The sequence below is a fragment of the Dioscorea cayenensis genome, chromosome 3 (genome assembly GCF_009730915.1).
Source record: "Dioscorea cayenensis subsp. rotundata cultivar TDr96_F1 chromosome 3, TDr96_F1_v2_PseudoChromosome.rev07_lg8_w22 25.fasta, whole genome shotgun sequence".
Lineage (NCBI taxonomy): Eukaryota > Viridiplantae > Streptophyta > Magnoliopsida > Dioscoreales > Dioscoreaceae > Dioscorea > Dioscorea cayenensis.
In genome coordinates, this window is record NC_052473.1 from 251,717 (window position 1) to 264,015 (window position 12,299).

General features: G+C 29.0%; 1 protein-coding gene across 1 annotated transcript; it reads left to right on the plus strand.

The window, feature by feature from the left end:
• Positions 1-5,404: 5,404 nt before the first annotated feature.
• LOC120254868 (beta-glucosidase 13-like) lies at positions 5,405-8,763 on the plus strand. The gene is made up of 14 exons (XM_039262877.1): positions 5,405-5,416; positions 5,472-5,651; positions 5,762-5,831; positions 5,950-6,008; positions 6,108-6,183; positions 6,323-6,400; positions 6,569-6,656; positions 6,739-6,991; positions 7,424-7,539; positions 7,632-7,852; positions 7,952-7,993; positions 8,106-8,204; positions 8,290-8,398; positions 8,480-8,763. Exons 1-14 carry the CDS (start codon positions 5,405-5,407, stop codon positions 8,646-8,648), a joined length of 1,572 nt encoding a protein of 523 aa, XP_039118811.1. The 3' UTR covers positions 8,649-8,763.
• Positions 8,764-12,299: the final 3,536 nt, after the last annotated feature.

Here is a 12,299-nt window from a genome sequence, read left to right on the forward strand (position 1 = left end):
TCTTACAAATACAAACAAAAATTGAAGATCAGTTTTATAAACATATATATAAAAAAACGGATTAACCACATACATTAAATAAAAAGCAGAAAAACAAAACACCACAAGAAGTGGTGAGGGACTATAGCTTTACAACAAGGGCTATTGACTATATTTTGTGACAACAAAAGTGCAATTGATATCTCCAAGAATCCAGTCCAACATTCTCGTACCAAACATATTGATCTTCGATACCACTTTATACGAGATTTGGTAGAGAACAAAACAATTATTATTGATTATGTTGCAACAGAAAAACAATTGGCGGACATATTTACCAAACCCCTTGATGCTACAAGATTCAAAAAGTTGAGGGGTGAGATTGGCCTTTGCCAACTTTAATCCCTATTGGGGACTGCAAACGACCTGTATCTGCTACAGTTTACTAATGTCATTTGCAACAGGAAGAAAGAGTTCTAAAGACAGGAGGAGCCGATGACCATGAATTCTGAAGATAGGGGGAGTTGTAGAACAAGTTGTAACAAGTCTTACAACAATCAATCAAGTCTTTGGCATCAATTCAGACACAAAGAGGGAGAAATTGTCCAGTGCAAGAGTTCCAAACCGACTGGGTATATTTGTTTGTGCTTAATTTGTACATCACTAGTTGCAGTGTTATCATATATTTTGTAAGCAACTAGATGATTTTATTTAGTTTGTAAAAGTCTCATGTCTCGATCGAGTTATAGCAGGGATGTTGTAGCAGAGTCGAGTCTGGGTGCAAAGCGAGTTTGTGTCAAATTATGCCAAAGGGTGAGATTGTTAGTGCAACCGCACTATTTTTGGCATGATTTGACACATAGTTAATGTCACATGGCAATCTATGTGACTTGGCAAAGAGCCTTGGCTTGCAAGGCAAAACATCTTGAAGATCTTGGTGGAGTTATTCAAGACTATATTTAGGAGATGTGATTGAAGACTAAATATGGAATGAAGGCTAATTGAAGATATGATTTGAAGAGACCTTGATGAAGATTGATTGAAGTCTATTAAGGGCAAGATTTGAGGACCAAACTTGGGTGAATTGAAGATCAAGTTTGGAGAATCTTTGAAGACCAAACTTCGAAGGTTGAAGACTAAGTTTGGCAAGTTTCATGAAGACGCACAAGACGTCGCCCTCTGCGAGGGACCCTGTGATGAGGAGGCGAGAAGGTAGACTAGATTCCCGGCGATCGAGATCGGGAGATTTGGTCTGCATCGACTCGGACTAAGCATGACCAGGGAGGTTGATGGGTCTTGAGGTCGTCCGCAATGTAACCGGAACTCGATCCAAATCGAGTAGTCGGGGCCATGTTGCAAACTTATGTTACAACGGGGAGTTGCAAATGACTAATTTCGAAGGTTTTTAAATTAGTAGCCGCGGAGATTCTAAAAGAAGTATATGCTATATTTGGGACGTTAAGGCGTCTATATAAGCAGCCTTGCTCGTAGATTGTAAGTGTGAGTCGTGGAGGAGAGTGTATGAGCACTGGACAATTTAGAGGGAGTAGTGATATTTATTGTTGAGAGAGTGAGTGACAAGTGTTTGTACTTCATGTATTTTCACCTCTATTAGTGGATTGTTTATCTCCGGGCTTGGCCCCCCAGACGTAGATAAGTGGACATCGAACTGGGTTACTAATCTTGTGTGTCTCCTTCTTCCTTGGTTTGTGTGATTGTTCTTTGACTGTTTTTGAGTGTTTTTTAAACCACAAACCACATCAGCGACACTAACAGAAAGCTTTATCAAATTTCATAAATATATAAATATAATAATTAGGAGATGAATGATGAAAACATGCAAGAGCATTACGTATATAAATGATTGGATTAGTGATAAAAATGCCAAATTAATCATGAGATCACTTGCACATCTATGAAAATCTCAACTTGTTCTTGAGAATCATCCATTGATTGGGATTCAGAACATGAATGATTGGATTAGTGATAAAAATGCCAAATTAATCTCCATTTTTTTGCGCATACTTAATCAATCAAAAAGATACAATAAGATCAAGGATGTTATTTTTTATTTCTAACATTAATTGACTTTATGTGAGAAGCAAGCACAGTTTGGTTTCACGCATGACGAGGCTCAATTTATTCAATTGTTTAAACAAAATAAAATCTTAAGTTTTGATTCCATCAACTTGCAAGTTGCTTTGACGCTGACATAAAATAATATATATGCAACAAGTAATTATCTTACTAATCAACCGGTATATAACGTATTTATAATTATGATCCGTATGAGAATTAAAAAATCAATCAAAAGAATTCAACTGATCAATGACTTCTAAATCATAATACGAATTTTTTATTAACTTTATTTTAACTACAATTAAAATACATAAGATTAATTAACAACCACTTCATCTATTAGTACTTGGTTCTTTATACAAAGTGTTTATATATAACTGAAGAGATGAGTTTGAACTTGAACTCAGACAATATATAGGATATATGTATATTAAAAGAATAACCCTTTTTTTGTGCAAATGGTTACCTATTTATTATTAAAAAAATAAAAATAAAAAATGGGTTGCTTCACCAACTTAATTGTGACTTATAATATATGATATATATAAAAAATAAAAATAATAAAAAAGTACACATTTTCTTCATGATCTAGATTGAGAAGGCTCAACCAATTGGTTCAAAATTCCAATTTATGAGCTTTGAGCTTTGTTATATGTGAATTTGTTTTTATTGTTTATTTATTTATTTTTATAAATTCTTTATGGTTCCCATGTCACCTCATCATTCAACTCTTCAGGTCACATGTCAAATACCAGTGGATGATAATATTTTATTAAGATTAATAAGAGAACCAAATATGTCAAATTTTCTAGCTGTGCTGGTCGCTTGTTTATTTTTTAGATTATTTTAACCACTCTTGTGTTTAATGCGTAAATTAAAATAATTAAAAGAATTTAAAAATTAAGTTAATTATATAGAGAAAGAGAGCTTGATTACCCATTATCAATTAAAAATTAATGAATTAAGGTTAAAGATAGAAGAAGAGGGAAAATGAATTAATAAAAGTTTAGAACAAAATCATTTGGTAGTGATTTAATCATATATAAAATATTTGATTCAACTTAAACGTTTTTCTCTACTGACTTTTTTGTTATCTTTTTCATTTTTGGTTTTTTCTTCATCTGCCACACTTTGTAGTGTTTAATTTTTTATTTATTTAATGAATATGATTTCTGTATCTTTCTTGAAAGACCCAAGCAAATCATTTCCGCATTAACAACAGTGAAAAACAAATCATTGTATCATGAACATACAACATTAGGATGAGACTCAATGAACATACCCTTTTTTTCGCCGGCAATTTGAGAACCCTGATCCATCCGATTTTTTTTAGAATATTTGGCCGAAACATAATAATCTCATTTCTAATTGTTGTTCTTTTCCGCTTTCATCGATTTAAACAAAATTTATTTAATGTATCCCTATACAATAATTGTTATTTTAAATTACGAGTCTTTTATTTTTTTGGTTGATAAATGTACATTCATTTTTAAAAATTGAATAAATCATAAATTCATTCAGCAGATTACATAGGGGAACACAACAAATAAAGCAAAAACAAACATCATTAGTGGTGACGAGACTCAAACAACACAACTAGATAACAGAGAACCAATGCACATTCACTTTTTAGTTGTTCTTTTTCTCGCTTACATCGATTTTTTAAATGAAATTTATTTAATGCATCTACATGCGTTAATTATTTTTAAATTACAGTCTTTATTTTTGTTTTGTAAATGTACATTCATTTTAAAAAAATTTGGATAAATCATGAATTCATTCAGTAAAAAGAAATTACAGAGAGAAACACAACAAATGAGCGAGAAAACAAACATCACTAGGGGTGACGAGACTCCAAACAGCACAACTAGATGGCAAAGAACCAATGCACATTCACTTTTAGTTGTTCTTTTCTGGTTACATCGATTTTAAATGAAATTTATTTAATGCATCTACATGAGGTAATTATTTTTAAATTACAGTCTTTATTTTTGTTTTGTAAATGTACATTCATTTAAAAAAAATGGATAAATCATGAATTCATTTAGCAAAAAGAGGTTACAAAGGAGAACACAACAAAGTAAAGGTGAGAAAATAAACATCACCAGGGTGACGAGACTCCAAACAGCACAACCAGACAACAGAGAATCAATGTACATTCACTTTTAGTTTAGTTCTATTTCATCTTTGATGAATTATGTGACATATTTTTATCACTTTTTTATATTATTAATTTATGGTATATATAACCACTGTATTTTAACAAATACATCTGTATCGAATACAATATATTTTTTCGTAATAAACAAAAGTTATATTTATTTAAAGCTATAAATTTGACGTGCATATTTATTATAATTAGCTGAGATCCAACTGTCATGCACTACCCTGTAATGATAAACATCTCAAAACATATATGACTTTCCAAAAATAGATAACATATTGTTCTTTATGGTACACTTGGTGCACGACTTTTTTAAAATGAAATCGTAATTTTTTAAAATATATAATAATAAATATTTAAAAGTATTAAGAGAGTAAAATAAAATTATTATTTGTTTAGAACAACAGCAAAAGTAGGAAGACCCATGGTGTTAATTCCTTCCTGTAAGATTTAAAGTTTTACCGTTAATTATTAGAACCAAATGACATTGACCAAAATAAAATTATCTTAATAAATATAATCTTATAATAATGTTTGAAAAATTACAATCCAAAGTAGATTTTTTTTTAAAATAATAACATGGAAAGATATGAAAAGATATTTATTTTCGCATATAATCTTTTAAAAAATTAATATGTTTTTTTTTTTCCTCACATATAGTATGATTCATTTTTCAGCAAAAACTTCCTACCTTTCCCATTTCTTTTTTGTAGCAAAAAGTAAAAAGTTTTTATTACTTAATCTTACAAAAATATATGGTGTATCACATTAAATATTATACATAAAAAAATTATGATAGTACTTTCTCAATCTAATTAATTAGACCAATAAAATTTTAATATTATAGGTGGTTTGTCCGCATACTCAATTATATATATATATATATATATACAATAAAAAAAAATAAAATATTAAATTTTTTGACAACGCGATCATTTTTATCTCTCTCTCTCTGTGTCTCCCACTCAATTATTGTGCTTAGAGCCTTAACCACATAATCTTCTCATAACTGTGTGCTCAAAATACATGCATGAAGGATGATGGAACTCAAATTCACACTTTAAAATACTGTAACTACGTACTGTTCTTGGATCAACCACCAATTTAATTATATATTTTTATATAAATGGACAAATAAAAAAAAGGCCTCTTAGGCTCTATAAATGCTAAGGTATTATGAGCATGAAGAAGCAAGTGACTTTGAAAGTTAAAGCCAGCCAATTATAAAGTTAGGGACACATAATTTCAGCCACCTTCACAATGGCTCCAAAGTGTTTGTGACCTTAAGCTTCATCTTCATCCTCATCTTCTTCTTCTTCTTCTTCTTGTCTTTATTGCAACAGCATTAATATCAGTCACATCTGCAGCATTTGACAGAAGTAGTTTCCCTTCAGACTTTGTGTTTGGGGCTGCTTCTTCAGCTTACCAAGTGCTCATCATCTCTAACTCACTTCAAACAAATTAATGATCACATTCAACTCATTATATTTATTACCTCTAGCTTCATGTTGTTTTAATTACTTTCTTATCTTATTTCAGTATGAAGGTGCTTGGAACTTGGATGGCAAAGGTCCTAGCATTTGGGACACCTTCACTCACACCCAACCATGTCTCTTTCTCTCTCTGTCTCTCTCTCCTCTTTCTATATATATATACATTCTATATTTCTAAATATATATGATATATATGTATATATATATGTGTATATTGTTATGATGGATATATAGGGAAAATAGCGGATGGAAAAACAGGAGATGTAGCCATTGATTTTTACCATCGTTACAAGGTTGGTATTATATTTTCACAATAATATATTTAGCGAAAGCTTCGTTGGTTTCTCATCATATATCCAAGCAATATTATATGCATGGGAGTGTGGTTGTAGGATGATGTGAAGCTTTTGAAGAGCTTGAACATGGATGCATTTAGGTTTTCCATCTCTTGGACAAGGATTCTACCAAGTATATCATTGTTCTGTGTTTTTATCTTTTTCATTTTTTTTTTTTTTTTGATAAAGTGGATATCTTTAATGTGATGCATTTATTTCTTTCATTTAATGACTGATGGTTTATGTATATTGTCTAAATATATAAATGGCAGCTGGAAGTCTGAGTGGTGGAATTAATAGGAAGGGCGTTGAGTTTTATAATAATCTCATCAATGAACTCTTAGCTCTTGGTAATGTTTTAAATCAAGTCTTTATATGTATATCATTATCTAATCAAATCACTCAATATATATATATATATATATATATCTGTTGGTAATGTTTTAAATCAAATCTTTATATGTATATCATTATCCAATCAAATCACTCAATATATATATATATATATATGTCGGCAGGAATGAAGCCTTATGTTACCATCTTCCACTGGGACACACCACAAGGATTGGAAAGCAAATATGGTGGCTTTTTGAGCCGAAATATTGTGTAAGTGATTATTATAATTATTGTTTGAAAGTACATTTTCCAATGAAATGTTTAATTTATTGAATAAAACTATTGTTTATAGGGATGACTACCGTGATTTTGCCGAAGTTTGTTTTAAAGAGTTTGGAGACCGAGTAAAGCATTGGATCACGTTCAATGAGCCATATTCTTATTGTTCTCGTGCTTATGATATCGGAACATTTGCCCCCGGTAGGTGTTCACCATGGGCTGGAAATTGTACTGCTGGAGACTCCGGACGTGAACCTTACATTGCTTGTCATAATATATTACTTGCTCATGGTGTAGCATCAAAGTATACAAAGAAAAAAATATCGGTGTGTACATACGTAAATACATTAATAATTATTAATATATATATATATCTCTACATATATACATATATAAAAATCAACTCAATTTAAAAAATAAAATAAATAAAAATTTTTGAATTTTATACTCTATTCACTCGTACGTATATAACTAACAAATGAAGAGAAGAGATTAAAGAATATTTTTGATTTTTTTAAATAAAAAGTTGTAATGAGAGGCAAGTCAACATGATTTTTACAAGGTATAATTAATATTTCAGTATTAAGGGTAAACTAGAAAATCAAACCAATAAGTTTTTATAAGATTCCATCTTAATTAATTAAAAATAAAAAAATAAAAATTGAGCTTCTTTTTATCTTTTTAAAAATTTTAAGCATTAAAAAAAAATCACCCTTGATGCAATGAATGATATTTAAATTGCCATACAATCAATGCAGGTTAAACAGAAGGGATTAATCGGTATAACACTAGTGACTAACTGGTTCATACCCTACTCCAATTCCAAAGCTGATATTCTTGCCCAACAGAGATCTCTAGACTTTATGTTTGGATGGTAAGAACCATTTATACATTCATAAATATGTAAATATACACATCTATAAATAATAATTAATTGATGACTAATTAATTAAACTTGGTGTATAGGTTCATGGATCCTTTAGCATATGGAAACTATCCTTCAAGCATGAGAATGACTGTGGGAAATCGTTTACCAAGATTTACAAAGGAGGAGGTTGAAATCGTCAAAGGATCATATGATTTCATTGGACTTAATTACTACACTACTTGGTATTCTCAAAGTGTTCCTCCCATTAATTCCTTGGTTAACACAAGTTACTCTTCTGATTATCAAACTAATCAATCAGGTATACACACACACACACACACACATTACTTGAATGAGATTTTATTTCATTATTACAGTAGAAATTAGTTTTATATACTTTTGATGTTTTTCCAAATAGTGACCGGTGTTCGTTTGGGAAAGCCTCTTGGTCCTACAGTGAGTGATTTATTTATGAAATATATTTGATGTTGCATCTATTTATTTATCTATTTATTTATCTGATCATTAAAAAGTATTTGATTGAGATAAAATTGGATCACACTACAGGCTAGCTTCAGGTTGGCTCTTCATCTACCCACCAGGGATAAAGAAATCTTTGTTGTATATCAAGGATAAATACAACAACCCTTTGATATATATCACAGAAAATGGTTAGATTTTATTAAGTGAGATTAAGAAATTAATTGAGAGAAATTCATTATAAACAAACTAACTATTTTTTCAATTTATTTTTAGGTGTTGATGATAATAATATCAAGGATTTGCCACTTAAGGATGCGTTGGAAGACAATGTCAGGGTTTCTTTTTACTATGGGCATCTTCGATATCTACAGAGTGCAATCAAGTATGCTAAATTTAAATGCATTTTTAAGTTTAGTTATGATATTATTATTTATTATTATAATTAATTATTTTTTTATTACAGAAAAGGAGCAAATGTAAAAGCATATTTTGCATGGTCATTTTTGGATGATTTTGAATGGGACGCTGGCTTCACTGTTCGGTTTGGTCTTGGTTATATTGACTATAATGATAATTTAAAAAGATATCCAAAGAAGTCAGCTCTTTGGTTCCGTCAATTTCTCAAAAAATAAGTTTATGTATTAGCAAAGAGAAAATGTTTTCCTTCTATTTAAATAAAAGCGTTATTGATGTATCATTTTATTGAAAATTTAATAAAATTCTCTCGTTTTGTTTGTGTGAGTAAAATAATTATTTATTTTTTCTTTCCATTATAATAACCAAACTAAATATTTATTAAAATTATATTCAAAACAACTAACTACGAATTAACATTGTTAGAATAAAACCCATGTTCTTTTATTCGAGTTACAAAAAAGTTATCATTTTCGGGTGCCCTTTTGATGTGACATGCATATACACACAGACACACGCTATTCATATTACCACCGGCCAATTCAAGCAAGATGTTGTTTGAGTGCTTTCCATTTATTTTTGAATTTATATATAGAAGAATAAGAATTACAAGTCTTTGTTGATGAGTCGCATATGATCATATAAGGATTTGAAAAATATTAACTGATTTTTAAAAAGTTTGCTAATTTATTTATTTTTTAAATTACATTTTACCTTTCCATCCTCATTTTGTGCTTAATTAGATGTAGGCCAAATTATTTTAAGTTCTTGAGGGTTGTATACTTTTATGAGGATAGCAGTTTCCTGCTTTGTTTTTTTGTTTATGGGTTATATATATATATAAATTGTGATTACAGTTTATTGAATTATAAAGTTAAAGAAAACGCGCTAAAAACAATGAATGCCAAAGGATCTCTTACTATATGTACGAGTTTGCAGCTCAATTTTTGTACCAACCAGATGAAAGTGCATGAGCTTGATTAAATAAATTCTTTTGAAATAGCGAATTAGATAATTTGCTATTAACTTAATAAATAAAGTATGAACTTCTTCTATAGAATTATTTTGTTCATGATCTCAATTCAATACTAAGCAAGTCAGAACTAATTGACTGCTAAACAATCGATCAATTTCTTATTATACACACACCCTAATTATCACACTTGTTAATAGTTAACATATATGAATATATATATATATATATATATATTTATTTATTTATTTATTTTATATGCTTTAAATTTTGATGTGATATTTATTTGGGTGATACTATCTATTAATGTTTAGCGGGTGCACCTAACCTCTTGTTTAGTTGTACTTTAAAATTGGAGGATTATGTGGCATATTCTTAACATATTAATTCTTGTGTTGCATATAATTTGGTAAATGCTCCCTAGGCCTTTGTTATTTATCCTATTTTAAAAATATATATATATCCTTTTTATATATTTATTTTTAAAAAATTGTGAAATATTAAATAATTTTTTTTTACAAATTTATTCATTATATTTTATACATATCTATAATTTCCAATAAATCATATTCAACTATATTTTTATTAAATTGTATTTTAAATAAAATAATTTTGAAAAGTTAAAATATATTTTTATAAATTTTAGATCATCAACCGATTTTAACTAATATTTTTAATCTATGTAAATTAATTAAAGTGGAAAAAAATATTAGAGGGAGTACATTTGTACTGAATAAAATATAATTTTTAAAATAAAAGCAGTTATATTTATTTAAAACTTTAAGTTTCACGTGCCCTATTAATTATAATTTGTTGAGATCTAACTCCCATATATATACTTCCCTAGTGAGGATAGCAGTTTCCTGCTTTGTTTCTTTGTTTGTTGTCTTATCTTTTGTAGTTTGTTTTTCCATGTTCGTTTCTTTTTAATAAATTTGTGGTTTATTCAATTTTTTCAAAAAAATAAAATATATATGTATATATATATATACTTCCATGTACGTATAAATATCTCAAAACATATATATATATATACACACGTTTCAAAAATAGATAACACATATATGGTTCTTTATGTTTGGTACATTTGGTGCCCAACTTTCTAAAAAAATCGTAAATTTTTTTTAATTTGTAATAATAAACATTTAAAACTATTTAAGAGGAAAACAAAATGAAGCTATTTAAATAAATATAATCTCACAATATATATAATATTTGAAAACTCAGGATCAAAAGTAGAATTTTTTGAAGTAATAACATGGAAAGATAAGAAAAATCTTATCATTGACAATTTTTTTTAAAAAAAATTATTCAAATTATTCAAGGCGCCTGTTGCACAACATTTAATGTTTGGCAGCATTAGTTAATAGTCTGATAAGCCTTTAAATCTATATATATATATATATATATTAATAGTTTAATTTTTTCACCAATTTACAATGAATTAATATTAAGCTTTTTGCCTATGGGGCCCTCAAACTCAGTCCTCTCCTGAAAATCTCTTTCTTAAAAGGAAAAAAAGGAAACAAAAAGTAAGTGTATAACTCTCATAGTATAAAAAGGAAAATATCATTGTGATGCACTCTTCTCATTCAAAACATAATGTCACGTCCCCAACCCGGGCCGGCGGCAGACAAACGGCCGTGAACCCACAGGGCAGAAACCCCTTAAGCACGTAAAACCTAAAAACCCGCTTCAAGAAAATAATCTAACAAATTCATGATTTACAGATAACAAAATACACTTCAAGGACTACGACAAGGTAGAAAATACAACTCAAATACACTGGAGGAAAAAAACACTCGATAGCCTGCTAAACTACAACCCCGAATTTTCTTCTGACCTGAAAAAAATTAAGAATAACTTAATGAGCTTGGGAGCCCAGTAAGCAACCAATAAAAATATCGGGATCACAAATTGTTCAATAATCTTTAAAAACATACAAAATGTAACATAATGGAATAATATCAAAATTCACCCAAAAATCAGAAATAATTCAAAACAGATTTGGTTTACCAAAATATCGAGCATATAAGTCCCCCAAACAACTAATGCCAAAACAAAACAACAAAACTCATTTATTTAAACTCGGTTACTCGAGTCAGATTATCAAAACTCATATGTTTACCCTCGGTGACCCGAGCCAGAATATCAGAAGCCGTTATTCTTCACTGATGGAACGATGCGAAATTATAGTTTTTATATCAGAAGTACGTGTTGACACGGTCAGTATTTAACCCCAGTGACAGAGTTATTGCACAGTTAATTTGGGGACTACGAGTTTCTATAACAAAAATATGTCGGGTCTCAAAATCATCATCAACACAATAATACTTAGATTTATTGATCCCGTTTTCTAACAAAAATTAATCCAATTATATCATATAATCAACTATCAATTAACATAATAATTCACACAATTAAAAAAAATAATTAAATCTAGAAATAGTATTAAAATAAATATATCATTTCTCAGCCCTTCGAGTAAATGCAAATATCCAAGAATTAAACAAATAAAATAATTTTTAAAAATATATATCATGATCCGTATTTTCCTAAAATAAATAAATAATTAAATTAATTAAAAATGAGCCAAGTTAACAGTAAAAATCCTAAATAAATAAAATAATAAATATACTAAATTACAAAAGTAATGGTCAACGTAACCCCAACATGTTTTTTTAAACAGTAAAAAATCTAAATTAATTTAATAACCATGTAAACTATTTTTGAAAATAAAAAATTTACATATATATATATATATATACAGATTTATATGTGATTTACTTACCTATTGATCGCTCAAAACCCCCTAAAAATTATGATAGGTCAAATTTCTTCGGTAGAACCTCACAACATAAGTGACACAAAACCAACAAGGAGACCTATCCATATC

Excerpts from the sequence above, each read along its gene's own strand:
- LOC120254868 (XM_039262877.1), top strand. Across the intron at positions 5,832-5,949 it reads CTTCACTCACACCCAACCAT|GGAAAATAGCGGATGGAAAA; the intron begins GTCTCTTTCTCT and ends ATGGATATATAG. Across the intron at positions 8,399-8,479 it reads TATCTACAGAGTGCAATCAA|AAAAGGAGCAAATGTAAAAG; the intron begins GTATGCTAAATT and ends TTTTTATTACAG.